At 43.2% G+C, this 27,923-nt stretch overlaps 2 protein-coding genes across 7 annotated transcripts in view; one reads left to right on the top strand and one right to left on the bottom strand.

The window, feature by feature from the left end:
• Nucleotides 1-856: 856 nt before the first annotated feature.
• Nucleotides 857-25,116, bottom strand: TPMT (thiopurine S-methyltransferase). 5 transcript variants are annotated; one of them, XM_041769819.1, is made up of 10 exons: nucleotides 25,066-25,110; nucleotides 24,389-24,471; nucleotides 20,811-20,995; nucleotides 19,479-19,571; nucleotides 14,280-14,412; nucleotides 11,173-11,225; nucleotides 10,484-10,558; nucleotides 5,958-6,043; nucleotides 2,617-2,661; nucleotides 857-1,631 (listed from the first exon to the last, which is right to left on the bottom strand). In XM_041769819.1, exons 3-10 carry the CDS (start codon nucleotides 20,948-20,950, stop codon nucleotides 1,519-1,521), a joined length of 738 nt encoding a protein of 245 aa, XP_041625753.1. In that variant the 5' UTR covers nucleotides 20,951-20,995; nucleotides 24,389-24,471; nucleotides 25,066-25,110; the 3' UTR covers nucleotides 857-1,518. The 5 variants fall into 5 exon arrangements, with proteins under 5 accessions (XP_041625753.1, XP_041625757.1, XP_041625754.1 ...); XM_041769823.1 differs by lacking the exon at nucleotides 25,066-25,110 and adding an exon at nucleotides 24,909-25,034 and having other exon boundaries at nucleotides 20,811-20,966; XM_041769820.1 differs by lacking the exon at nucleotides 25,066-25,110 and adding an exon at nucleotides 24,909-25,031 and having other exon boundaries at nucleotides 20,811-21,010.
• Nucleotides 25,117-25,323: 207 nt separating this feature from the next.
• Nucleotides 25,324-27,923, top strand: part of KDM1B (lysine demethylase 1B) — a 59,954-nt gene continuing 57,354 nt past the window's right edge. Inside the window, exons 1-2 of one of the 2 annotated variants that reach the window (XM_041771905.1) lie at nucleotides 25,359-25,468; nucleotides 25,810-25,853. The gene's annotated coding sequence lies outside the window, so the exon portion shown is untranslated. Of the gene's footprint in view, nucleotides 25,469-25,809; nucleotides 25,854-27,923 lie in introns of both variants that reach the window. The other variant, XM_041771906.1, reaches the window with a different exon arrangement.

The following is a 27,923-nucleotide window of genomic DNA, read 5'->3' as shown; positions in this document are numbered from 1 at the left end:
ATTATGCAGCTATTAGAAAATCTTATTTTTAAAGAATATTTAGTGACATGAAGAAGGGCTGATGAAACACCAAAGAAAGTTAGAAAAGATACAATACCGTTTCCTCATTGGTCTCAACTTTGCAGAAACATACATGCGTAGGAAATACACCTGGGCAGGAGCAGACAAACAAGAAAACCAGCAATCCTCTCCAGTGATGGGAATTGGCTGCTTTTTTCTTATTTAGACTTTTCTGTGCTTCCCAAGTTTGTTTGCACTGAGAAAGTATTATATTCTTTCATTATGTTGATATCTTACGGTCTCTTTTATTGCTAAAAGTTCCATTGATTATCTTCCTTCTATCTCCTAGAGTTAACACCAATATTGAAACAAATTTCTGTTAATACCCAGTGGTTAGGGATCACAGGTTTTCAGACATATATTTTCACTTCATGCATTAAAATGGCACACAATACACAAACCTGGGATGTGATTTTCTGCTGCAAACCAGCAGAGTGACTGCCTTTTTTTTTTAAAGATTATTAATTATTCATGAGAGACACAGAGGCAGAGACATAGGCAGAGGGAGAAGCAGGCTCCCCATAGGGAGCCTGATGCTGGACTCGATCTCAGGACCCTGGTATCATGCCCTGAGCCGAAGGCAGATGCTCAACCGCTGAGCCAGCCAGGTGCCCCCCGAATGACTGCTTTGAGGTACATATATGGAATTCTATACTGTTCCATGGAATTATATATGGAATATGGAAATATATGGAATTCTATACTGGCTAACAAGTTAGCCACTCTGGTGAATTTGTAACATAACGTTTGATAAGAAAGAAAGCGTATCAGATAAGAAATGAGGGAGAGTCTGGGCTGTAAGGATGAAAGATCATTTTTATTTTTTAAAGAGGTCAGAAGTCTTTTTTAAAAAATGTCACATAATTTCTTGGACCACTGTCTTTTACCTTGAATCCTAGTAAAGTGTTACATGGCCTCGGTGGTTCTAAATTTCATAAAGAGTGTCAATTTCTCTGCCTATTCTATTTCCTTAAGTTTATATGTGTTCCATTTCTTTTACTTTTTAAAAAATTACATATTTTTAATTTTAGTTTTAAAAAGGATTTTAAAATTTTAATTCTTAAAAATATTTTATTTCTACGTAATCTCCATACCCAAAGTGGGGCTCAAACTCATGACGCCGAGATCACAAGTTGTACCCTCCACCGACTGAGCCAGCCAGGTGCCCCCTTAATTTTTAATTTTTAAAATTATACAACACAGGCTGATTATAAAAAATTCTTGCAATCTGTAAGTAAGACAGATTCTTTCACCCTCCCAGTCACACTCTTTCTAAAGGTAGCTACTTCACTGATTTAGTTATATGTTCTTTTCTATAGTTATATGTATTTGTGAGCAAAGATCTGTAATGTGATCCGTGAATAATTTTCCAAGAGTCATCCACTATATTTTCATGCCTTGGCATAACTGTTCATTGCCCAAAACCATGTTGCTATTACTTGTTTTTACTTGTCTCATTCACTTTTCTGTAAACAGATATAACTTTTCAATAATGTAGTCAATTCCCCAACTTTTATGTTGCTCTTCAAAAACATCAACTTTCTCAAGGCAATGAATGTTACATACTGAACCTGAAAAGAAAGAAAGAGGAACAAGTAAAAACGTTAAACGAAGAATGCAATCGAGGGGCACCTGGGTGGCTCAGTCAGCTGTGTCCAACTTTTGGTTTTGGCTCAAGTCCTGATCTCAGGGTCATGGGATTGAGCCCCACATCAGGCTCTGTGCTCAGCATGGAGTCTGCTTATCGCTTTATCTCTGCCTCTCCTCCTGGTAGCTCTCATTGCTTACACTTGCTCTTTCTCTCTCTCAAATAAATAAATAAAATCTTTAAAAAAAAAATAGAATGCAACTGAGATTTCTAAAATGATTTTATTTATTTTATTTTTTTAAAGATTTTATTTATTTGTTCATGACAGACACAGAGAGAGAGAGAGAGGCAGAGACACAGGCAGCGGGAGAAGCAGGCTCCATGCAGGGAGCCTGATGTGGGACTTGATCCTGGGACTCCAGGATCACGCCCTGGGCCGAAGGCAGGCACTAAACCACTTAGCCACCTAGGGATCCCATCATCAAATGATTTTAAAGGCAGTGTGTACTGAAGATTTTTTCTTTTCTTTTTGTTTTTTAAAACGTTTTATTTATTTAAATAATCTCTACACCCAACATGGGGCTCCTGACCCCATGATCAAGACTCAGATGCTCTTCTGACTGAGCCAGCTAGGTGCCCCTCTTTTCTTTTTTTCCCCTTTTTTTTTTAAATGAAAAAGGGGAGATGCTAAGGGCAAGCTATCTGAACTGTGAATTGCTATTACCACTTACCACTCCTAAGACCTAAATTAAACATATCATCTCTCTAGAAGAATTCATATGCCTCTAACACATGTACACCACTTAGCTAAAAAGACGTATGACAGAGATAAGTCCCTTTTCTAGGATAAAATAGCCTTCAATAAAATGGTTTATAACTTTTAGATCTTATAGACTTCTAGACACTAATAGTTGACAACAACTCAAAACAGTTAATGGTTGACTTTATTTAAAATATAAATAACCTACCGAATAATTTTTTAATTTCCGCCTCTGGAACATAAAATGGTGGGCCTAGGTAAAAGAGAAACATGGTGAAGAATACTGTCTATAGATATAATTCTAAAGAGAAATTCCCAGGGCCCACTTCTCAGCTGATTTCTAGTGACTCAGGTATAGTTATTCCTTACACAACATAATTATCAAATTGGCGAGGATGTGACAGGTTCCTTTGCGTCTTCTTTTGCACATGTCATACCAAAGAAGTAGGATGGCTTACCAAGGGGATGCCCATGGTGGGTGCCCAACTCTAGCTTAGGTGAGACAGCTGGGCCAGCCATGGGACTTAACTTTTATTTTTTTTTTTCCTTTTTCAAGTTTTTATTTAAATTCTAGTTAGTTAACATATGGTGTAATATTAGTTTTAGGTGTAGAATTGAGTGATTCATCACTTACATACAACACCCAGTGCTCATCCTAACAAACGTCCTCCCTAATCTCCAACACCCATCTAACCCATTCCCCCCATCCACCTCCCCTCCAGTAACCCTCGTTTTTTTCCCTGTAGCTAAGAGATAGTTTCCTGGTTTGCCTCTCTTTTTTTTGCCCCCTCTATTCATCTGTTTTGTTTCTTAAATTATACATATGAGTGAAATCATATGGTATTTGTCTTTCTCTGACGGACTCATTTCATTTGGCATAATATTCTCTAGCTCCATCCACGTCATTGCAAGTGGCAAGATTTCACTTTTTTATGGCTGAATAATATTCCTGTGTGTGTGTGCGTGTATCTCACATCTTATCCATTTATCAGTCAATGGACATTGAGTTCTTTCCATAATTTGGCTATTGTAAATAATGCTGCAATAAACACTGGGGATGCATGTGCCCTTCAAATCAGCATTTTTGTATACTTCGGGCAAATACCTAGTAGTACAATTGGTGGAGCGTAGTATAGCTCTATTTTTAACTCTTTGAGGAACCTCCACGCTGTTTTCAGAGTGGCTGGACCAGTTTGCGTTCCTACCAACAGTGCACGAGGATCCCCCCTTCTGCACGTCCTCCTCACCCAACACCTGCTGTTTCCTGTGTTGTTCATTTTAGCCATTCTGACAGGTGTGAGGTGATATCTCATCATGGTTTTATTATTTTTTAAAAAAATATTTATTTACTTATTTATTCAGAGAGAGAGGGGCAGAGACATAGGCAGAGGGAGAAGCAGGCTCCATGCAGGGAGCCTGACATGGGACTCGATCCCGGGTCTCCAGGACCACACCCCAGGCCGCAGGCAGCGCTAAACCGCTGAGCCACCAGGGCTACCCTCATCATGGTTTTAATTTCTATTTCCCTGATGATGAGTGATGTTGAACATATTTTCATATGTCTGTTGGCCAACTGGATGTCTTTGGAAAAATATCTGTTCATGTCTTCTGCCCATTTTTTAACTGGATTATTTTTTGGGGGTGTTAAGTTTGGTAGGTTCTTTACATATTTTGGATACTAACCCTTTCTCAGATGTCATTTGTAAATATCTTCTCCATTCCAAAGGCCACCTTTTAGTTTTGTTGATTGTTTCCTTTGCTGTGCAGAAGCATTTTATCTTGGGAAGCCTGGATGTCTCAGCAGTTGAGCGTCTGTTTTTGGCTCAGGGCATGATCCCGGGGTTCTGGGATTGAGTCTCGCATCAGGATCCCTGTGAGGAGCCTGATTTTCCCTCTGCCTATGTCTCTGCCTCTCTCTCTCTCTCATGAATAAGTAAATAAAATCTTAAAAAAAAAAAAAAAGAAAAAAAAAGAAGCATTTTATCTTGATGACGTCCCAACAGTTTATTTTTGCTTTTGTTTCCCCTGCCTTAGGAGACATATTTAGTAAGAAGTTGCTATGGTTGATGTCAGAGTTACTGCTTGTGTTCTTTTCTAGGACGTTTTTTTTTTTTTTAAAGATTTTATTTATTCATGAGAGACACAGAGAGGGAGGGAGAGGCAGACACAGGCAGAAGGAGAAGCAGGCTCCATGCTGGGAGCCTGACATGGGACAGGATCCTGGGTCTCCAGGATCACACCCTGGGCTGAAGGCGGCGCTAAACCACTGAGCCACCTGGGCTGCCCTCTTCTAGGACTTTTATTATGGTTTCAGGTCTCACTTTTAGGTCTTTTACCCATTTCAAATTTTATTATTGTGTGTAGTGTAAGAAAGTGGTCCAGTTTCATTATTTGCATGTGGCTCTCCAGTTTTTGGGACTTGGGAATTTTAAAATCAGCATGAAATTCATTAACATATTCCTTGGCATTTCCTTCATCTTTTGGAGTACTGCTTTCCTATGACTCTTGCACTCGCTCACACTCTATATATCCCTCCCACTCTGCACAGGCCATTCACTTTAAAGGAAATTTAGCTTCTGCTCCTTTCAAGAGGTATTCTGAGTTCCAGCCCCAGACAGAGCCTGTTCTATTTTCTGCCTACAAGCCCTGCCTTAAGCTTCCTGTTCAGGAATGGAATTTATATCAGATTAGCAGAACTGAAGTCTGTCTCCATTAATTTCAATTTCCATCCAATTGCTCCAGACTTAATTATGGACACTAGGTCTCATCTTTTAATGACCTTTTAAGACCTGATTTACTCAAACAGAAAAGAATACTAGCACATGTAAATATTTATAAAACACCATATTTAAAAAAAAATCTCTGTTAAAAATCAAAAAGGGGATTTCTACCATAAAAGTCTCTATATTTTGTTTTCACTCTTCCTGAAAATAAAAGCTCAGTCGTGGCAAAGATTAAGCTTGCAATGTTCAAGCACATCAAAAGGAGCCCAGAAGAAAACATCACTTTTATAAGTTCAAAACAAAGATCATTACTAAACGATGCAATAAATTGTAAAATTTCAGAAATTAAAAAACTATAATGGTTTAGAGATTTTTCTGCATACCTCCAACTCCCCCCCCATCCATGTCTCATCTATTGTCCTATGAGGGTGTGTCTGTGTATTTGTAGGTGTGTTCCTAATACATCCCCACCACCATGGATGGAGCACACATGCTATGTTCAAAACAGGGCAACCAGTCCCTCTTCCTCCTATTCCAGAGTTCACGAGATTTCTTTCTTATATGAGCGCCATCCATTTCTCCCTCTCTTCTATAGTCTGAGCTGTGAATGGTGAATGAGACGACATACAAGTAAAACGTGTATCCAGTGGGAAGAGGAATAAAGGTTTATAGTTTCCATTTACCCAAACCAGACTTTCCTTCCTATATAGAAAGCAGTATTCTTCCTATGATCTAAATTAGGAGCAAATACTGCTATCCGTGTCATAGAATTAAATCCCTGAAATGAGGCAACATCTTAGAAAACGAAAAACAAAAGAAATTTTACCTGCATGTTTAGTGGGATCATAACAAAGAACAGCCAAGAGGTAATGAAACCCTTTTCTTGTTAGGGACAGCATTATATCTGCATAGCTAAAAAGAACACAACATAGTAAAGTGTTACATTTCTCTACAAAGGCAAAGCCTGCAGGGGATGAGAGTTAGGGAGGGAAACCAAGTTCACTCATCTCCATTACTGAGTTTAATTCTGAAAGACCAGCTGAAGTCGATTTGCATTCTAAATGCCAGAAACAGTCTGCAAATTATGTCATCTGGCAAACTGGGAAATATTAAGACAGGAATCAAAAGGGTGTGTGCTTCCAGAGCTCATCAGACCAGAAGATGTCACGTTAAGCTGAGGAGAGGCTCCTTCCAGCCTGATGTGGTGCTCCAAGGTCTATCCACTTGGAACACACACTTCCCAAAGCAGTGCCAGCTCTGGAGCAGTGCTTCCCAGACCAGGCTGGGTATCAGTCACCTGAGCACCTGCTGAAAAAAAAAAGATGCTTAAACTCCATCCCCAGAGCGTGATTCGGTAGGTTTGCTGTTGGGCTTGGATGCTGCAGTTTAACAATATCCTGGGCAACTGGGTCCTCTCCAGAGGCATATGTAGGAAGTACAAAACACAATTCCTTTCCTCTGCTGAGTTGGAGGGGGACAAGACTAACAGACAAAAATTCAAGGGAGTATGAAATCAAGCTCTGCAGAGTACAACATAAACCACGAGTGCTACTGGCACAGTCCTTTTTAGTAGAGGTCCCGGGGTACATGTGATGTCATTTCCCAGCTGTGTCTGATTGGTTCAGAATGGGAGGCAGGCGCTGACTGGGACGGGGCCCATCAGCAGAGTGACCAGGAGTGGGAGCTGGGCCCCATGCAGAATGCTGGCTTGGGCCAATCAGATGACTGTGCTGGGAAACTGAATCGAGAGACCCAAAAAGAAGGTGCTCGTTAGCTGTCATCACTGTACTGCCGCTGGAGCTTCTGTGGTGTGTGCTTGTTGGCACTGGGGGTTGTGAGAAGTCAGACACACGGGAGCAGAAGTAGAGGAAGCAGAGGAAGCCTAACAGAGTAGGAGGACAGAGGAGACGGGCACAAGGAGGTAGAGATGCCGTGAGGGACAGGCAGACAGAGACAGACTCCCCAGCTCTGAGGGAGGTGCCTTGGCACTAGGCACACAGTTTCTACTAGGCTTGGGTGTACTGGGATCTCTGTCCAGGGCTCTGTGAGAAACTGGGGAGGGGATCAGCATGGGGATTAGGAGTGTGGACTTTGCCAGATGCCAGAGTTTGAAGCCTAGCTCCTCCACATAGTGGCTACATAAGCTTGACACATTCTCAACCTCCGTGGGCCTCAGTTTCCTCATCTGTAAAACGGGGATGAGACTAGTAACCAACTCACAGGTTGTGGTGTGTATTCAATGAGTTTATACACGTGAAGTGCTTAGAACATGGCCTGGTATGACGTAAACACCCGGGTTAGTTTTGTTATTGTTTGTTTATTATTTATTTGACAGAGAGAGAGATTGAGCACACAAGTAGGGGGAGCAGGAGCAGTGGCAGACGGAGAAGCAGGCTCCCCCTGCCTGATGTGGGGCCCGATCCCAGGACCCCGGGATCATGACCTGAGCTGAAGGCAGATACTTAACCAACTGCGTCACCCAGGTGCCCCTTGTTATTCTTTTTAGCAGACTCCCCCAGCTAGGACTGGCTTGAGTGGGTCACATATCCTTGCAAGAGAAAGTGCTGGATCAAAGCAAACTTTTGAACAAAAAACCTTTACTTAGTTTACTGATTGTTGTTCTTAAGAAGAAGGAAGAAGCGGGGCACTTGGGTGGCTCAGTCTGTTGAAGAGAATGACTCTTGATTTCCGCTCAGGTCTTGATCTCAGGGTCATGATGTTGAGCCCCTGCTTAGTGCGAGGTAGAGGTTCATGCTTAAGGGTCTCTCTCCCTCTGCCCCTTCCCCCCACTCACACTCTCTCAAAATAAATAAATAAGATTTTTTTTTAAAGAAGAAGGAAGAAGTAACTTGCCATCCCCTTGAAAGTGATCAGTCAGACTGGTTTGGCAGGGTTTCCTAGGACTGACACACTTCATTCCCTTTGGAATGTGGACTTTCTCAACCACTTTGAAAAAATTCAGAAAAACGAGAGAGGTTTGCCCCACTGATTTATGTTAGATGACACACCTGAGGGGCCTAGCATCAAACACCGCAGGACTTGTGCACGTGCAATCAAAACAGAAAAGGTGCCTGGTATTAATGACAGGAATGAAATAAAGTTCAAACATGCTAAGTACCAAGACGAAGATAAAGAAGTGTATTTTTCTATTGGCCTCAGGTAAGTTGTTTTTCTGGTAACAAAGGCCAACACGTTCTCAGGTGTGCTTGGGGCTGTGATCACACACACGTACAGGTTCACACACGCACAGACATACATGTGTGCACGTGCATACACACACGTGGCCAGGCTGGGAGGAAAGAGAGTGGGGAAATCAGGGAGGACCATAGAGTGGCCAACCTAGAACTGGATTCCTGAAACAAGCCTTCTAGATGGGGTTTCACTACTCATTGTCAACCATGAAGTAACAGTCCAGAGGCCACTTAGGTGACCTTTATACCCAGGACAGAGGTGGTGGTGGGTGGCTGGTAGCAAACAGTGGATTTCCTTTGCTGTGGGTTTAGTTTGCTCTCATTCGTTTATTTGACGCCTATGTACTAAGCTCCTACTGTGTGCTAAATACACACTCTGCCAGCAGCTGGGGAATGATACAGCAATGCATGGTCTGCCCTCATAGTGAGCTGTGACTTGCAGCTTGCTCCCCACTGCCTTGTGGATTTGAACCACACAGATCAAAGCCCCTGTGAGGACTAACCCCAAAGAGGAGGATGAACATCCTTAGGGAGTGGGAAACACCCAAAAAGGCAGACATCTAGCAGAAGTGGATTTAGTATACATATGTGGTATATTATGGAAGCAGAGAGGGTCCACACAACATGTTGAGTTGCTAAAGGACACTGATATCACACAAGAAATACACAGTAAACACCAAAATGTGCTGTGGACATCTGAGGGCAAGAATAGAGCTGGAAATGTAACAATGAAAGGGCAGATGCCAGGCACGATGTGTTCTGTTATTTCCCCAATATACGGCACAGTATCTATTTAGAACTTGGTGGGAACTTAGTATGCATTTATTGGGTGTCTGAATGAAAGTGATAGAATCGAAGTGCTCAGTAAGAGACAAGCGGGCACAGCAAATGCTAAGGATGGGCCCTTAGAGAATGGCCACTTCCAGGCAGGTGAGGAAAGGGAAGGTTCCAGAAAGAAAATGTGGCATGGTCTATTTAAAGAAGATTAGGTGTGTCAATAAGCTGTATTCATGAAACAGTTTTTAAGAAATAAAAAATTTTATTTCGTGATGCCTGGGTGGCTCAGCCTTTGAGCATCTGCCTTTGGCTCAGGGCATGATCCTGAGGTTCCGGGATCGAGTCCCACATCGGACTCCCTGCATGGAGCCTGCTTCTCCCTCTGCCTGTGTCTCTGCCTCTCTCTGTGTGTCTCTCATGAGTAAATAAAAAAAAAATCTTAAAAAAAATAGTTAAAAAAATTTTATTTCACTGATGGGCATGCAGGCCTTTGGATATATGTGAAGAGTCTGCCCCATACTATGAAATAATTTAATATTTATATGCTATCTCCAAGTAAGTAGGTGAGCGGTATTTGGAATGGAATGTACACAGGAGTGGCCATGTTTTACTCTGTATGCTTTTAATTTCTTTTCTTTTTTTTTTACTGTAACTTCCTCATCTATAAAATGGGAATAATGGTAGCAATATGCCCCACAGGGTTGTTTGGTGGAGCAGAGGTATATAGAGTGTGTTAAGCAATACTTGGCACATGGCAATTGCCCAGAACGGTTTCTGGGTTAGTGGAGGCAGTGGGGGTGATATCAGTGGACATGCTACCATCTTGCAGAGGAGTCAGCTGACACCTGGACAAGTTGAATACTTTGATCGAGGCAGCACAGCTTAGAAGTGATGGAACAACAAGCCTTGTACCAGGTTCCCATGGCCATGGCCAAATCCTATCCTTTTCTTTCTTTCTTTCTTTCTTTCTTTCTTTCTTTCTTTCTTTCTTTCTTTCTTTCTTTCTTTCTTTCTTTTTTTTTTTTTTTAAGATTTTTATTTATTTATTTATGGGATAAGAGAGACAGAGAGAGGCAGAGACACAGGCAGAGGGAGAAGCAGGCTCCATGCAGTGAGCCTGACGTGGGACTCGATCCCGGGTCTCCAGGATCAGGCCCTGGGCTGAAGGTGGCACCAAACCGCTGAGCCACCCAGGCTGCCCAATCCTATCCTTTTTCACACAAAGATGGTACCGAATTTAGATCTTCTAATTCCAGATACGTGAAGCTATTTCAAACCAGTAAAAGTCTAACTGATTTTCTGGAGCTCTCAAAAAGTACAGCATATTAAATTAAGAAGGCCAAAAAGGAAAAGCCAATGTAATTAAAGAAACAAAATTACTAACCGTTCGCGATCACCTGGGTTAATAGCAACTAATGCTCCTCTATCCCAGATCCGGTCAAATTTGCCGATATTTGCTCTATCAGGAAGAAAAAGAAACAAAAGTACAACATCTTAGGTAAGAAAAATCGAGTCTTGATCAAGAAGGACGGCGTTTCCGGTGGCTCAGGCTGGTATTCACTAGCTGTCAAGGAACTGGGATCTCTGTCTGTTTTTCTGGAGTCAGCAGGGACATGCAGATGTGAACATGAGGAGCTCCTTCTAGTTTTAGGAACTGGTGGCAGTGGCTTCCCCCTTCTGCTCTGACGGGGGAGCACAGAGGAGAGCTAAAGGACAATTTGTGACAACCTGCTCCCAGCCCCCAGAAGTATCAGGGACTTCCAGGGGATAAGGTATCACTGCCTTCTGCACTTTGAAATTTCTTTCCATTACAGGTCAGTTGTGAAGTGAAGACATGGTCTTACTCTTCCTTCCTTTTCCCTACCTGCCTAGAGGCATGACAATGCTTTCCATATTTTGGAAATTATCCAAGGACACGAAAGCTATCAAGTGTGCAGACAGGTGGGCTGTAGTAAAAAGAACTGCAGAACAGAGATTCAACTCCATGCAATTGGGAGTGGAGAGGGGTAATCAGAAGTGCTGCCTGGTAAGCACTCAGGTTATTCAAAGGGCAGAGGTGGAATTTGGTCCTACCTGGGAAGATCAAAAAGGCTGCAACAGTACAACGAAATGTTCCCTGAAGAGCTCTGTAATGAAAGGCGGGGGGGGGGGGGGGGGGGATGCTATTTAAATAGGAGTGACATGGATGGTTACAGAAAGATACGAGCAGCAAAGCACAGCAAAGGTGGTGGAGAGAGAATGTGTAACTCAACATGAAGAATGCAATGGTACCGCAAATAATTTTAACTGAAAATACTACAAATATATTTTAAAGATTTTACTTATTTATTTGGCAGAGAGATAGAGCATAAACAGGGGGAGCAGCAGAGGGAGAGGGAGAAGCGGACTCCCGGTGGAGCAGGGAGCTCGATGCACGGCTCAATCCCAGAACCCCAGGATCATGACCTGAGCTGAAGGCAGATGCCTAATTGATGGAACCACCACTACAAATAATTTTTTTTTAATGGCACTCTGTTTTTTTGTTTGGTTTGGTTTGGTTGGTTGGTTTTTTTTAGACCTGTATGGGGTTCTCTGGGATCAACTCAAGAAGAAAAATCACAGTGAGGTTAACCCTGGAGATTAGTTAGCTATTATCTTCAGAACTTGTTCTGTTTTAGCAATGTTTGTTTTAGCAGAGCCCTGATATTTTGACACTGTTAAAGATAAATAAACAGGTCAATCAACTACCAGGCAGGCTGATAGAGGAAGGTCAGATATCTTGGAAGTCATTCCTGCAAAGTGCAGTTGTGTGCACTCCTGGCTTTTTCTCTTTCATTCATCGGCTAATGGGAATTTATTGCCTGAGCCCCTCGTGGGCAGGACTATCCTGGGTTCCAGAGAGTGGGTGTGAATCTGACACAGCCTCTGACCATAGCGAGGAAAGCCTGGTAGAGCAGAGAGGCGTGGGTGCAGAGGCAGAGTTAGGACGGGATGGCCTGTGTGCCAGAGAACTTGGGGACTCAGAAGACAGAGCTGGGAACTGCCTGAGGGCAACAGGCAAAGCCCAACAAGAGGCAGCCTCTGAAAGGGTATCTAGATGCATCTGCTCATATATATATATATTTTTAAAGATTTTATGTATTTACTCATGAGAGACACACACAGAGAGGCAGAGAGACATAGGGAGAGGGAGAAGCAGGCTCTATGCAGGGAACTCGATGCAGGACTCGATGCAGGACTTGATCCCAGGACCCCAGGGTCCTGAGCCGAAGGCCGATGCTCAACCACTGAGCCACCCAGGTGCCCCTGCATCTGCTAACATTATAGGGGGCTGAGCTGGGGGTGCAGCCCAGGGGGAGTAAAGGGACATGGATTCCATTAGATCCAAGGGATGTGAGAAGCCTGGAGGGTGGGGGTGAGGGTGAAGGGCAAGGAAGGAGAGGTCAGGTATGCAACTGTTAGATAGTATTCTGAAGTGAGGCCCCAATGGAGGTTTACAAATAGAGGAAGGGTCTCCAAAGATCAGTCTGGAAGCACCGTGGGGGTCAACCCAAGGAGTGGGCGTGATGGCAGGGAGGACGGGCAGCAAGTCTCAACTTGGGGGATCTTGCTGGCAGACAAGCAAGTCCCTGCCTGCCCCCAGTTCCCAGGACACATGAATGACACGTCCCAGCTATAAGTGTAAGTGAATTTTAAGGTATCAGGAAAACTAGGTGAGTTGCTAGCAAACTGGAAGTGACCTATCTCCTCCCTCCCACACCTCAAGCTGGCAAAAAAAGTTAGATGTGTTCTATGAAATTTAGTCTGTTGAGGCTGAGGTTGACCCTCTGATGGTCTGTGGGAGGCTCGGAGATGAAGTAGGGATGGTGTTCCTTAACAGCGAGTTACATCAACTTGACCTTGTGTGTTGGACCAGGAAGGCATCCTGTAGAATAGACGGGGTAAATGTGCACTTTGTGAGGCATTGCACGAACACTGCTCAGGCAGTCTTGTGGGGTGAGGTAGAGGAATATAGGATGGATGCTCAGAGAAGTACTCAGGTCAGCTTTCTACAGTAGAGACGCTGGGCCCCACACCCCTGAGGATTCTGATTTAACTGGCTTGGGGTGAGCCCTCGGATTGGGAATTTTGAAAGATCCACAGGCCTTTGCAAATGTGCCCCTCAAGCTGAGAACCACTGCTCTGGGACTAGCCTCTTTGGACTGAGTAAGCTCATGGGATGATTTGAGAACAGAGTGGGAGGAAGCTGTAAAATAAAGTACTCTTAAGCCTCCTACTGACCTGCAATTAGTTTCAATATTTAGAAAACTGGGTACCTCATGAGAAACTGACTGTACCAACAGACAATGGCCAGACCACACAGGACTAGAGAGCTTGGATCCAGCCATAGCCAGCCTGGGAAGCCAAGCCACAGCCTCTGCCTTGATGATGTGTCAGTGACTGCCAGCCTCCCTAATTATCATCACCTTTCCCCCTTCAAACTCAAGATGAACCAGAGAAGAAAGACACTCCCCAAGCCAATCCTACCTGTCACCATGCGTCAGTAGGCATTCCGAGGCTGGGTGAGGGGAGCTCTCCTCTCTGTTCCCTTCATGCCCTGTGTCATTACTCTTAGCTCCACAAGGGACAAATGGCTTTCTCTGTGTTTTTTTCTTCTAAGCTAAGATATTCATTAGGGCAGGGACCGTGTTTCTATCTCTTCAAGGTCTTACACGGGGTATGGCCCAAGACATTCTCAGAAATGCCTCTTTATAAATCAATCAATCAAACAAACAAACCCAAAGCAAAACCATGAGTATAGATAGGCTTTGCCATCAGCTGTTGTATATATTTGTGCATATCTAGCTATCAACTATCTTTTTTTTTTTTCTTTAAAGATTTTATTTATTCATGAGACACACAGAGAGAGGCAGAGACTTAGGCAGAGGGAGAAGCAGGCTCCCTGCAGGGAGCCAGATGGGGAACTTGATCCCAGGACCCTGGGATCACACCCTAAGCCAAAGGCAGATGCTTAACCCTGAGCCACCCAGGTACCCCTACCTATCACCTATCTTTTTAAGCCCTCGCTCCTTAGACTATATAACCACCAGGTGAGTCTGTGTGAGAAAGTGAAGTCACATAACAGTTGTAACTTATGCACCCTAAGAATGACTTTTCCTATGGGGGTAGGGGAACGATTATTTACCAAAAACAAAACAAACCTTGAATACTTTGCCTCCAGGAATTTCCACAATGGGTTCTTCTGTGTAAGAAAGATTCTGCTCTGTAAAAAACTCCTGTATCCCAAGTTCACTGATTTCCACACCTACTACACTGTGTCCTCGGTCTGCAAACCTGCATGAAATCACATATTTACACTTAAATTTTTATTCCAAATACTAAATCAAAGGGCATACCCCTAACAAACATACATTTCCCTTAATTTTAAGGGATTTTTATGAATTTGGGGTAACAGGGTTTCATAGAACTTGTATGGAAGTGGATCTTTATGTTCTGAAACTTAATAGTACATGGTATTCTGAAAAATTGATCCGTATGACCGTATGAAAAAATTAAAAATTTGGAAAACTATACTTTAAAATGTTGATCTACTACAAATGGATTTGATTAGATGAGTTTCTAATTTAAAAGCACCCTGTGGATTAGAGATGCTTTTCAATTCCTCTAAATCAGCTCTGTCCATTAAAACTTCCTCTGCTGGGGGGGATCCCTGGGTGGCTCAGCAATTTAAGCCGAAATCCAGAGTCAGAGGCTCAACTGACTCAGCCACCCAGGTGCCCTTAAGTGTGATTTAGTTTAAAATGAAATCTGCACACGTGGCTAGTGGCCATGGCGCTAGAGCACAGGGCTCCAGAACATTAGTGTCCATTTCTATAATCTTACAATTTCCATTTACTTACAATAAACACTACCCAGAAATTTACCTAATTGCCATAAACAAATAACTAGTGTTTTCCTGATAAGTTTTTAAATTACAGGATCCACAGTCTTGGGAATCTTGGATTCAGAGGAAACAGTGCTAGTGGTACAGTATTGATTTTTGTCAAATAAACACAGTCAGTTCTGCTATAATGCAACATACTCATCCCTAAAAAAAAATCACTGTGCTATGCAATATCTTGCAATAGAAATCGAAAGGCTTATGGGGAAAATGGGGGTTGCCACAGAACATTAAAAAACGTTATCATAGTGGAATATTACTCGGCCATAAAAAAGAATGAAATCTTGCCACTTGTGACAACATGAATGGACCCTTAGGGCATTATGCTAAATGAAGTAGGTTAAACACAGAGAGACAAATACTGTATAGTCTCACTTGTATGTGGAATCTAAAAAAAGAAAAAAAAAAAAAAAACGAGCTCATAAATCCAGAGAACAGATTTGTGGTAGCCAGAGGTAGGGGTGGAGGGTGGTCAAAACAAGCAAAGATGGTCAAAATTCCCAGTTTTGAAATAAATAAGCCATGGGGATGTAATGCACAGCATGGTGACTATAGTTAGTAATGTCTGTAAGTTGCTCAGGCAGTAGATCTTAAAAGTCCTCATCACAAGAAAAAAAAATTCTGAAACTACATATGATAACGGATATTAACTAGACCTACCGTGGGCATCGTTTTGTAATAAATACAAATATCAAATTATTATATACACCTAAAACTAACACATTGTTATATGTCAAGTATACCTTAAGTTTTTTTTTTTTTTTTTAAAGATTTTATTTATTTATTCATGAGACACACAGAGAGAGGCAGGCAGAGGGAGAGGGAGAAGCAGGCTCCATGCAGGGAGCCTGACGCGGGACTCGATCCCTGGTCTCCAGGATCATGCCCTGGGCTGAGGGCAGACACTTAATCGCTGAGCCACCAGGGCTGCCCCTGGTTTTTTTTAAAAAAGCTATTACACATTTGCCATAACTTATCTCTGTGAACCAGGATTTTCTCAAAAACATAGTTAACATTTAGAAATAAACTGAATAAATAATGCAGAAGAAAAAAAAAACTTGGGGGACTCCTGGTGGCGCAGTGGTTGAGCCTTTGGCTCAAGTCATGTTCCTGGGGTCCTGGGACAAAGCTGTGCGTTGGGCTCTCTGCTCAGTGGGGAGCCTGCTTCTTCCTCTCCCTCTCCCTGCTGCTACCCCTGCTCATTCTCTTACTCGCTCTTGTATCTAAAATACATAAGTAAAATCTTAAAAAAAAAAAAAGAAAAAAAAAAGAAAACATCGTCAGTGGCACATTAAAAAGACAGGGGGCCCCTGGCTGGCTCAGTAGGTAGAACATGTGACTCTTGATCTCCATGGGATGTGAGCTCAAGCCTCATGTTGGGTGTAGAGATGACTTTATTTTTATTTATTTATTTATTTATTTATTTATTTATTTATTTTTAAAGATTTTATTTATTTATTCATGAGCGACGGGGGGGGGGGGGGGGGTTGGCACAGAGACACAGGCAGAGGGAGAAGCAGCCTCCATACAGGCAGCCCGACATAGGACTCGATCCTGGGTCTCCAGGATCAGGCCCTGGGCTGAAGGCAGTGTTCAACCGCTGAGCCACCCGGGCTGCCCCAGAGGACTTTGAAGAATAAAATCTTTAAAAAAAAAAGAGAGAGATGGGACACCTGGGTGGCTCAGTGGTTGAGCGTCTGCCTACAGCTCAGGTTGTGATCCTGGGGTCCTGGGATGGAGTCCCACATTGGGTTCCCAGTAGGGAGCCTGCTTCTCCCTCTGCCTGTGTCTCTGCTTTTCTCTGTCTCTCATGAATAAGTAAATAAAATCTTAAAAAAAAAAAAAAAAAAAGAGAGAGAGAGACAGGAACCTAAAAGAAATGAAATGGTCACAGAGTGTATCAGACACATTAAAAGTTTACAAAAAATATATATATATAAATAGTACAGAGCGTTTGGAAGGGCTGCAGCTTGTGCGTTATTGTGCGTTGAGGGGAAATGACTGGAAAGTTCTAACACCAGCTGTGGATGGGAGTGGCTCACAGCACATAAGTCAACTGAGGTGCCTCCTGTCCCTTTACACACGGCTGCACTCAGCTGTGTGTGGTTTTCTACTCTTACCTCACATTTCTTACACACGAAATTATACAGAAGTGAATGTGAAATTCACATCATGTTCAAATTGTTCCCTGATTTATCAATGGAGTCAGAGTGAAATTGCATTATCAAAACAAGAGGGGTAGCAGAACTGATTGTACCCCTTGCCCACAGGAGACTACTACTTTCAATGAGGTCTGAGCATGAACTGTTTACGGATCTAAAATAAACACTATCAATAACTTGTCTTTCATGTTTCCTCCTGAATTTATAAGTTAATCTACAGGGAATATATTTAATGTTTTATTTTGTTATTTATTTATTATTATTATTTAAGATTTTATTTATTTATTCATGAAATACACACAGAGAGGGGCAGATATTCATTTATTTATTTATTTAAGATTTTATTTATTTATTCATGAAATACACACACAGAGAGAGAGGCAGAGGGAGAAGCTGGCTCCATACAGGGAGCCTGACGTGGGACTCCATCCCGGGGCCCCAGGATCACACCCTAGGCTGAAGGCAGGCGCTAAATCGCTGAGCCACCTGGGCTGCCCTGTTATTTATTTATTAAATAATTTGAATTAAAAAATATTTATTTATGAGAGAGAGAGAGAGAGAGAATGAGCAGGGAGGCCAGTCAGAGGGAGAGAAAGAAGCAGACTCCTTACTGAGCAGGGAGTCCAACATGGGGCTCGATCCCAGGACTTGGGATCAAAGGCAGACGCTTAACTGACTGAGCCACTCAGGCACCCTTGAATTTTTTTTTTTAATTAAGTAGGCTCTACACCCAATGCGGGGCTTGAACTCATGACCCTGAGATCGAGAGCTGCATACTCTTCCAACTAAGCCAACCAGGTGCCTCCAGGAAATATTTTTTTTTATTCTCCACACAAAGTTATCCAAGCTGGCTGTGAAGATTTTTATTTACATTTTGAAATTAAAGCAGAGCCTATTACAGACTGGCACAGGCTGGGTTATTATGAATGATGTCGTTCTTAAAAAAAAAAAAAAAAAACCAAAGGAAATGTGTTAAACATTTTATTTTAGTGCTTTTGGGCCTCGCCGCATAGTCATCTATTCACATCTGATATCTGGACTGACCTCAATACATAAATTAGATACATAGATGAAAAATCCTCTAATATAAGCACTTACCAGCAATTGAAATAGCTTAGTTCTGGTATTTTTATTACAAATGACTTTAGACCTAGTCGACAATCACATGTAATTGTTTTCTCCTTCTACTTCCTAATCTTGTCTCAAACTCTCTGCCAGTGCTAGATTGTTAACACTTAACGACACGGCTATAAGACAAGCTGTTTGTAGAGTTAATGTTTTTCTTGCAAGTAGCTTCCAAAGCGACTCTTCTGGTTCAGTTAGGGGTAAGTCTAGTAATACAGTTTAAGTATTCTCAGTTTCATGGCCACACTAGAGTCCGATGCCATAGCAGCCATGTCCCAAATACTCAGCTACAAGTTGAGCAAGGGGGCGGTCTGTATGCAAGAGTCTGTACCCAAAAACCAGCTCCGAACACAATCGTGTTCTCTGGGTCCACCGCCTATATTTATATAGGAAACAGAGCATTTCCAAGTCACTGAGTTTCATTTGCTAATCTTTTTTTTTTTTTTAATAAATACTTTAAAATGTTTTGCCTAAGGACCAAAATTCTCAACAATCAAGCTTATGAACTAATGGTATGTACAATAGTGTCTGTGTAGTATCATTGCGACTGAGTTCTGTACAGAAAATGATTGCCAGGTTTGTGACTTTAGGGTAATCTCTAGCAATTGCGGCTTGCTAATTCAAGTGACTTCTCTTCACAGAGAATTACAAGAAATCCTCATCACTGGTTTCAAAAGAAGGATTCTTGAAAATAATCACTAATGTGCTTGTAGCGGGACGGGACAGCTGGGCTGAACGGTGGGCTATATATGGTCTTGCCAAAGAGTTGCAATTCATTTTGAATTTTTCTGTCCACTTCTATTAAAAATATCTAAAATTAACTCAGCCATATTCCTAAACCACCCCCACAAATGAAACTGTATAAAGAGATCGCAGACATAAGAGGGACACCTAGTCCTCTGTATCCTGAGACCCCAAAATTGGTTCCTAACTATAGCTTTTTTTTCCTTAGAAACTCGATACAGAAAGACTAAACCACATCAGCGCTTCGTGCTGTGTCTTACTGTCTAAGGATATTATCTCTATGAACCCATCAGTCTTGTTCTACTACAAATAAAGAATCCTTGTGCATTTCCTGAGAATGGAATTTTTAAACCTACATTCAATTAAATATTCACCCAGTGTATTTGTCATCAAGATAAGAAAGTGTGTGAATGCTTATCTGCTCTTACCATTTCATCTCAACTGCTTTTCCACAGAGAGGAAAAAATACTCTCAGTCCATTCTCGCCTTTAAGGAAAGTATCCAAATGCTTTTTTAATAACCTGGGGAAGAAAAAATATATTTTTGTTTTCATTAGCCCAATGCACAGAGGAAAGGACTACCCTCGTATGAGGCTAAGGACTCTTCATGCATTAGCTCCCTGAATATACCCTACAACTTGAGAGAGTAAAAAACAGGAATTATTATTCTCTCCAGTTTATATATGAAGGAAGAGGAAGGTGAAATAACTCATTTAGTCACATAGCTAGTGAGTAGGTAATCAATTTAACCCTAGGGTTTTCCTCATTAGTAATTAAAAGTTATTTTTTCTTGGTGCTTTGAAAATTCTTTAATTCCCTGAATATGTATGTGTGTGTGAAAGAGAGAGAGATTGAGAGAGAGAGAGAGAGAGAAAGAAAGAAAAAGAAAGAAAGAAAGAAAGAAAGAAAGAAAGAAAGAAAGAAAGGAAGGAAGGAAGGAAAAGAGAGAGATGGGGAGCCTCTGGACTCACTGAATTTTTCAACATTTGTTTTATGGGAAGCTCTCTAAACATGTACTCAGTCTCAGACTCTAAAGCTCTGGGAAGTCTAATTCTGTAGTTAATTCCTTCTGTAGAGACGTGGTTCTTCTAAGGTCACCGCATGATAAAGATAACCCATACAAAGACTCTGGGAAGATGCTCCCACTACCACTCAGTGTGCAAATGCAATAATAATGATAATAATAATAATGATTGTATCATCCCCTGGGAAGTCAGGGTAGCTGCCTAGAACAAGAATGACCACTTTACTTAGCACTGGCCCAGATATATCACTGCTGTTTTCAAGCCTACTACTACTAACACATTGCTCAACATCCTGGCTCAAGTATTAACTTTTTTCAGCTTCTTTCCTTCCACCACACAGATGACACTTTACACTTGAACACACACTGTCCGAAAGCAAAGTCAGAACCCCACCACTTTTCAGTACAAAGAGGTACACACGTTACTGTGAGCATCTGCTGTACATATAAATATGTATGACCAATACCCAGAGGCTACAGGGGCTTAAAAAAAGATGTATTTCATAAATCTCAGATGCCTGCAATTGTCACGCGGTTATTTATACATTCTGAGAAGAGATACGGTTGCCCATTAACCTTTGACATGCCAGAGATGTATTCTATTTCAGAGACAGTAAAATGTGAAAACTAAAAATATGCCTTGTAAAATCAAATAATGTGTACCTATATTACTACTTCTATTTCCAAAGTCAGTTGCCAATAGAGCATTTCTCTGTCATATACCAAACATTTCTTACTTATGTCCTTGCTCTTGATGGAATCCAATTCTGCGGCTCACCCACTTTTCTTGCCATTCTTCCAGAGTCAGTACTCGGTTTTTCTGTACCTCGGTATCGGGGTACTCTTTAACATCCAGGAAAGTTCTTGTCTTGTCCATGGTTTCAGAGACACCTCTGCCTTACAAAACAGATGGTTCCAGTGCCTGCATGGAAAATATTTGCAATATTGTCATTCAAGGCATTGCAATTCTATTGATGAATGAAATAAAAACCTATTATCCTTAGCAGTATGACTTTTTTTTTTTTTTATAAAGATTTTATTTATTTATTCATAGAGACAGAGAGAGAGAGGCAGAGACACAGGCAGAGGGAGAAGCAGGCTCCATGCAGGGAGCCCGATGTGGGACTCGATCCCAGGTCTCCAGGATCACGCCCTGGACTGAAGGCGGCGCTAAACCGCTGAGCCATCCAGGCTGCCCTAGTATGACTTCTTAAAATATTTCAACATCCACAGAAAAGCCACCTGAAAAGTTACTTTTCAGTGAGTCTGATGGTAGAGGCATACCTCATATTACATGTTAGTAAGGATCTTTAAATAAACGGAATTATACCTTAATGTTAGAGTACAAAGAGCTTAAGCTTTAAAAAAGGAGAGGACAAAAAAAAAAAAAAAAAAATAAAAAATAAAAAAAAAATTAAAAAAAGGAGAGGACAAAAAAAAAAAAAAAGGAAATAGGCCACACTTTATAATTTTTGTAAACTTAGCATTTTTTCTAGCATCTCACTTGAATTTTTAACATTTCACTGCTTACTTATTTTTTCTCCATTATAATGCATATAATTCAAAGAGTTTCAGATAGCAGTCTGCACCCCCAATGAGAAAGGCAACCATCTTGAACTCTTTTAGCTGAGTCTTGAAATCTAACTCTGTATCTCAAAATAGCTAGCATGCTTATTTTCTATGTTCTTCATTTTTCATTTCCAGGTAGCATGGAGAGAAGATACCTGTTCCGCTCTCCTTCAACTTCCCAGCACACACACCACCTTTTCATTTTCCCCATCCTTTCAATATAGACACAGCCTATTTATTTTTAAAGTTCATTGATTTACCTATTTAAGTAAGTTCTATATCCTACATGAGGCTCGAACTCTCAGCCCCAAGATCAAGAGTTGCATGCTCCTCCAACAGAGCCAGCCAGGTGCCCCCCCACAGATATAGTCTATGGTTCATTAAATATTTGGGGTACACGTTTTGATGACTAGGTAAATACCATTCACAGCTAAACCACATAGTACTCTATGATTACCCTTCCTTTTTTGTACTTTTTTATTCTGCGGTTAATGACTGTCTTGCTTTTTTTTTTTTTAAGATTTTAACTATTCATTCATGAGAGACAGAGAGAAGCAGAGACACAGGCAGAGGGGAGAAGCAGGCTCCCTGTGGGGAGCCCCATGTGGGACTGGATCCCAGGATTCCAGGATCACAACCCGAGCCAAAGGCAGACACCCAACCACTGAGCCACCTAGGTGCCCCTTGACTTTTCATTTATAAAATTCCTATGTCCTTGTTACCAATTCAACTCAATGCTCTACAACTGTCCCAATATCCTATCAATACACTCTCAATCTCTTCAGTTATCAGTTATTCTACCAATATCACCATCTTGGAGAAGACTCTGGAGACTCCTGACCTGGATGCTCTCCACTCCCACTACATAGCTAGCATTGTGGCGTCTTTCTTGATCATCATCCTGAAGATTTCTTTCTCTTTTGATGGATCTCCTATTTCTTTTATCCTGTATTTTCTTCCATTTTTTTGTTTTGTTGCTTACTGTCCTTAAACTGGTGACGCACAACCTCCAATGGGTTTCTAAGAAAAGGTGCATAGGAGAAAAGGTTTTTGTGCAGTTTTGCTGATCATAGAATTCTTGGTTAGAATTCTCACTTGAATTTTAAAATATTTCAACATCCACAGAAAAGCCACCTGAAAAGTTACTTTTTCTCACAATTTTGAAAAAGTCATTCCGTTGTCTTCTAGTTCCCAGAGATACTGCTTAAGTTCAAAGACATTCTGATCCTGATATTTTCCATAAGGCTAATGTTTTTCTCTCTCTCAAGACTTCCCTTTGCTCCTACTCTTTTTTTTTTTTTAAAGGTTTATTTATTTATTCATGACAGACACAGACAGAGAGGTAGACACATAGGCAGAGGGAGAAGCAGGCTCCATGCAGGGAGTGGGATGCGGGACTGGATCCCAGGACCCCAGGACAATGACCTGAGCCAAAGGCAAACTCTCAACCACTGAGCCACCCAAGCTCCCCCTCAAATAGTTTTCTTGTAGTTTCTTTTTTGCATGGGAAAATGAACACAAAGGAACTGAGAGAGAGAAAAAAAAGAACACCTAAACATAACCTCAAATCCATCTGCAGATATGAGGAAAACATCTGCCCTTTCAATGTGAACTTTGTAATACTAAGGACCATATAACATGATTAATTCTAACTTCCCTTTGAATCAGTGAAACTAGTTCAGTTTGGATTATACTATAGCATGCTATCATTGGCGGCTCTAATTTAATGATTTGTCAATGAGAATAGCAGACATCACATAAAAGCAAGTATTTCAGGAAAAATTCCTTTATTGAAAAATTTGGTTCCAGTGTGCTTAAGATTTAAGGAGAAGGCGCTCCTCCGCCCCTGGAATTGGGAACATAAATTCACTTCTCAAAAAACATTTGTTAGCAAACACTTTTGCAAGGTCCTGTTGATGTCAGGAGGTGACTCTGTTTTCTGAGAGGTCAAACAAAGTACCTGATTATATTGGGTACAGAAAAGCAAAAGAGAGTTACAGTTTTCCCATCTACATTTTCAGCCAGAAACCTCGGAACCTGAGCTTGAGCCTTCATAAAGCAGTTCTCTACTTAAAACAAAAGGCAAGCATAATTTCACCATAGAGCCAGTGCAATCTGGAATTGCATACTTCTATCCCTTGCACACAAACTTGAAATGTATGTTAACATCACATATGTAACTTAACCACTTTTTAGCTGCTCTAATAGCATCTCAACGTGTACTTGCACATGTGCTTTTCGAAATAAGAATTTTCCATAACAAGATAAAAGTGCAAATTTTTATAAGAATAAAGAAAGGCAAAGAAGGGGAACTGAGTGGGAAAAATTAGAGAGGGAGACAAACCATGAGAGACTCCTAACTCTGGGAAAGAAACGGACAGGGAGGTGGGGGAGGATGGGGTAACAGGGAGACGGGCACCAAGGAGGGCACTTGATGTGACGAGCACTGGATGTTATACTATATATTGGCAAATAGAATTTCAATTTAAAAAATGTAAAAAAAGGGCAGCCCGGGTGGCTCAGAGGTTTAGCGCCGCCTTCAGCCCAGGGTGTGATCCTGGGGTCCTGGGATGGAGTCCCACCTCGGGCTCCCTGCATGGAGCCTGCTTCTCCCTCTGCCTGTGAGTCTGCCTCTCTCTCTCTGTGTTCTCATGAATAGATAAATAAAATCTTTTTTTTTTAAATAAATAAAATGTAAAAAAAATAAAAATAAGAAAAGAAAGGCAAAGTTCACAGTTGTTCCTACCGGCACACGGAAACAGCAGATGCACTAGTCTGGCCCCCAAAGTACTCTTTGGACGAATTCTGCAGTCTGGTTTCCTCCCTCCCCTTTAAACAACAAAAACAAAAACATGTTTCTGCTTTACATTTATTTTTAAATGTTAAATTGAAAAATAACTTCTGTAAAGTGCATACCTTCTAAGAGCACGGTCCAGTGGATTTTTAGATAGGCATCCACTTTAATAACCTCGCAGTAAGGCAGACTGTTTACAGCACCCCCGTTCCCAACCCCCACCTCCTTTTAAGAGTATGGCTCAGTGAATTTTCAGATTTGCATACATCTGTTTCACAACTTTGCAGCAAGACAGAATATTTACAGCACCCCGGCTCCCCCTCCCCGCCCCCACTGTCGTCCCCAGGACATCACTCACTATTTAGCAAGTTCTTCTCTTTTTTTCAAAACCACTAAGACACAGCAGTGTTTTTTGGGGGGGGGGGGGGAGCATTTTAAATCATGGACTCAGAGAGGTCATTCATTGCCCGACCTCGTGATTCCCAGGTCCCGCACGCGGCTTCCTGAACCGCGTTTCAGGGCGCGGATCGCCGGGCTGCCCACGCTCGTGAGGATGCCCCAGCCGGGACTCGGATGGCAGCAAGCGGCGTAGTGTGTCCCGCACCCTCCGCGCGCCCCGGGAAGCCTACCTCGTGCGCGGCCCGCAGCCTGCAGCCTGCAGGCCGCCGCCGCCGCCTCCGGCCCCGCCCCCGGCGCAAGGCCCCGCCCCCGCCCCGCGAGGCCCCGCCCCCGGCGCAAGGCCCCGCCCCCGCCCCAGGCGCCCCGGCTGGCGCAGCGGCGGAAATGGCCAGGGCGGGGCGAGCGCCGCGGCGGAGGCGAAGGCGGGGACCCTACCCCTCCCCGGGCTCGCCGGCTCCTCCCACCCCGGGTCACGCCGTGACAGGGGCGGAAGCGGCGGCGGCGGCGGCGGCGGCGGCCGAGCGGGGGCTGCGGCTCGCGGCGCGGATCCTGCTGTCCTGTGCGCGCGGCGCGCGGCTGCCCGGAGGCGCCGGCGGCCCGGGGCGGCGCGCAGGGTCCCGCCCGCGCTCCCAGGTGCGGCGCACGCGGCTCCGGGGGCGGGCGCGGGGGCGGCGGCGGCTTTCGGGTGACAGCTCGGCACAAAGCGGCTGGGCTGCGGTGCCGGCTGCGCTTCTGCCCGCCGCCCCGCGCGCGGCGCCCCTCGCCCGGGGTGGGAGGCGGACGGGCGCACGAGGGGCTGCCCCCGCCCCCCCCCGCCCCCCGCCCCCCGCTCCCCGCGGCTCGGGCGGGGAGGGCTGCGGGGTCCGAGGCAGAGTGGGGGGACTCCCGGGCTGGCGCGGTGCAGCGGCGGGCTCCCCGGCTGGTCGCGGGTGGAGGGTCCTCGCTAACCCCCGCCGTGCTTCCTTTCTGTGCAGCGGCGCCTTCTCCCCGCGACTCCGTGCACCCCGCCGGCGCGAAGGTGAGCAGCTTCGCGGAGGCTGCAGCTTCGCGGACTCGGGAGAGGAGACGGGGAGGCTCTTCGGGGAGCGAGGCGGCTGCAGCTGGCGCCGGAGACGTTGGGGCTCCCTCCGGGGGACTGTCAGCGCCCTGTCACCTGGGGAGTGCCTGCTGGCCGCGGAAGCCGCAGACCGGGGCGGGGGCGGGGGCGGGGGGCTCCCGGCGTGTGCGCGCCCGCCCAGCCCCGCAGGTGCGGTAGTAATGCTCGAGCGCAGCCACCTCGCGAGCAGACGCGAGCGGCTTTGCCAGGTTGCTGGGGTAACTCCTCGGGGCCTGAGCACCCGGACGGGGCGGCCCGATTGCCGTAGCTGTTAGTCAACAGCCCGGCAGCTGGCAGGTGAAAGAGGAAGGAAGAGAGGCAGGCCCAGCTGTAGCAAGGAGGGTTCCGTAATGTGGAATCCAGCCAGAGGGAGGCCCAGCCTTCCCGGGGGTGGGTGCCGGAGAGTGCGGACCCTCCACCTGGGGAGCTGGGCACTCTCCAGGTGCACGCAAGGCTCAGGCCTCCTGCAGTTTGTTTGCTTGTTTATTATTATTATTACTTTTACATTTTATTTGTTCATGAGACACCCAGAGACAGGGGCAGAAACATAGGCAGAGGGGAAAGCAGGCTCCAAGGGAGCCTGATGTGGGGACTGGATCCCAGGACCCCTGGATCACGACCCGAGCCAAAGGCAGAGCCCAACTACTGAGCCACCCAGGTGCACCACCCCCCGTTTAAAAAAGTCTATTGTAGTGGAAGAAGGGGCAAGAGAGGTTTCTTGAGGAGGTCTGGGAGAATAAGACTATCAATAATTGCCTTTCAGGCAGAGAAAGTACTCAGTAAAGCATGCAGGCAGTGGACCTGGCTCGGAAAATTTGATTTAACGTAGGTGCAAAAAAATAAAAAAGGTGCTAGTCCTGCTGTATTTTAATAAGTGGCCCAGAGGGAAATTCTGGTTTGTGTTGTCTCCGAAGAAGTGTCTGGTAGTTTGTCCTTATGTTTAGAAATTATGCCGATGCCACTATAAATTTTTATTCCAGTCTGAAGCCTTTTGGGTTCCTTTTTTGGTGAATTCTGTGGTTTTTGAAAAAATATTGTTCAGTAGGCCTACTTCAGGAAAAAAGCCTTCAGAATTATTAAAATAGAAATCTAGACATGGATATATCCACATGTATATTTATGCCCCCCCCCCACCTCCCCGGACCAGAACCTCACTTTTTTTCTTCCTTTGGTCACGTTAGAAGAAAACCAAAGCTATAAATTTAAAATTAGGAAGATATACGCTTACATAACTATATTGAATATGGAACACATTGATTATATTTAGTTAGGTGTGTTTATCACTTTGAAAAACCAGGTGAGAGCACCTTTAGTATACTCATTTGTTAGCTCCTGTGATTTAAATTTAAAAAATTTTCCCTTCATCTTCAGCCCCCAAAACCCAGCAACAATGAAAATACAGAAATTACAGTGTCAGAAAATGATGAGAGAATATCACTGTTAATTATATAATTAAAGGTAAAAGTATACTAATGCTAAAAGTATTTTTTTTTATATTTATATTTTTCCTAGACAACACAGACCTAACAATGGCTTTTATAATTAATGTTTTCCTTTCCTCTTAACCATTTCTGGAGTTGTATAATTCTTCATTGCAATTAAATACATATTTTCCAGTCCACAGTTGGATTAAAATGTTTGTTGAAATTTCCAGAAACTATGCTTTCTTTTGAGCTGCCAGTATTCCTAGGTGACAGGGCTAAATGTTGCATGAAACTTATATTTGGCTGATTATATTTATGTTCCTGAATCCCACATTAGACTCAAATATTTTTGCTGCAATCCTTACATATACATTTGCATACACTATATATATATATTTATATGTGCTTTGTGAGTCATTTTATGAATCTTGTGGGGTATATGTATCATATAAAGAAATTTTTTAGATCAGAGAGCCTTTTGAAAATATAAATGTGATCCAGAAAGCATTTGGGTATAAGAATTATAGGTACACCGTAGTTTTATTCACATTATTAGTGTTTTATCCAG

The sequence above is a fragment of the Vulpes lagopus genome, chromosome 10 (assembly GCF_018345385.1).
Source record: "Vulpes lagopus strain Blue_001 chromosome 10, ASM1834538v1, whole genome shotgun sequence".
In the NCBI taxonomy this organism is placed as follows: domain Eukaryota; kingdom Metazoa; phylum Chordata; class Mammalia; order Carnivora; family Canidae; genus Vulpes; species Vulpes lagopus.
Note: the sequence above shows the minus strand (reverse complement) of the source record. Positions and strands in the feature narration are given on the sequence as shown.

Excerpts from the sequence above, each read along its gene's own strand:
- TPMT (XM_041769822.1), bottom strand. The coding sequence starts at position 20,950 with ATGGACAAGACAAGAACTTTCCTGGATGTTAAAGAGTACCCCGATACC. Across the intron at positions 19,572-20,810 it reads CATCAAGAGCAAGGACATAA|GTTATTAAAAAAGCATTTGG; the intron begins GTAAGAAATGTT and ends TTTCTTCCCCAG. Across the intron at positions 14,413-19,478 it reads AAAGCAGTTGAGATGAAATG|GTTTGCAGACCGAGGACACA; the intron begins GTAAGAGCAGAT and ends GATTTCATGCAG.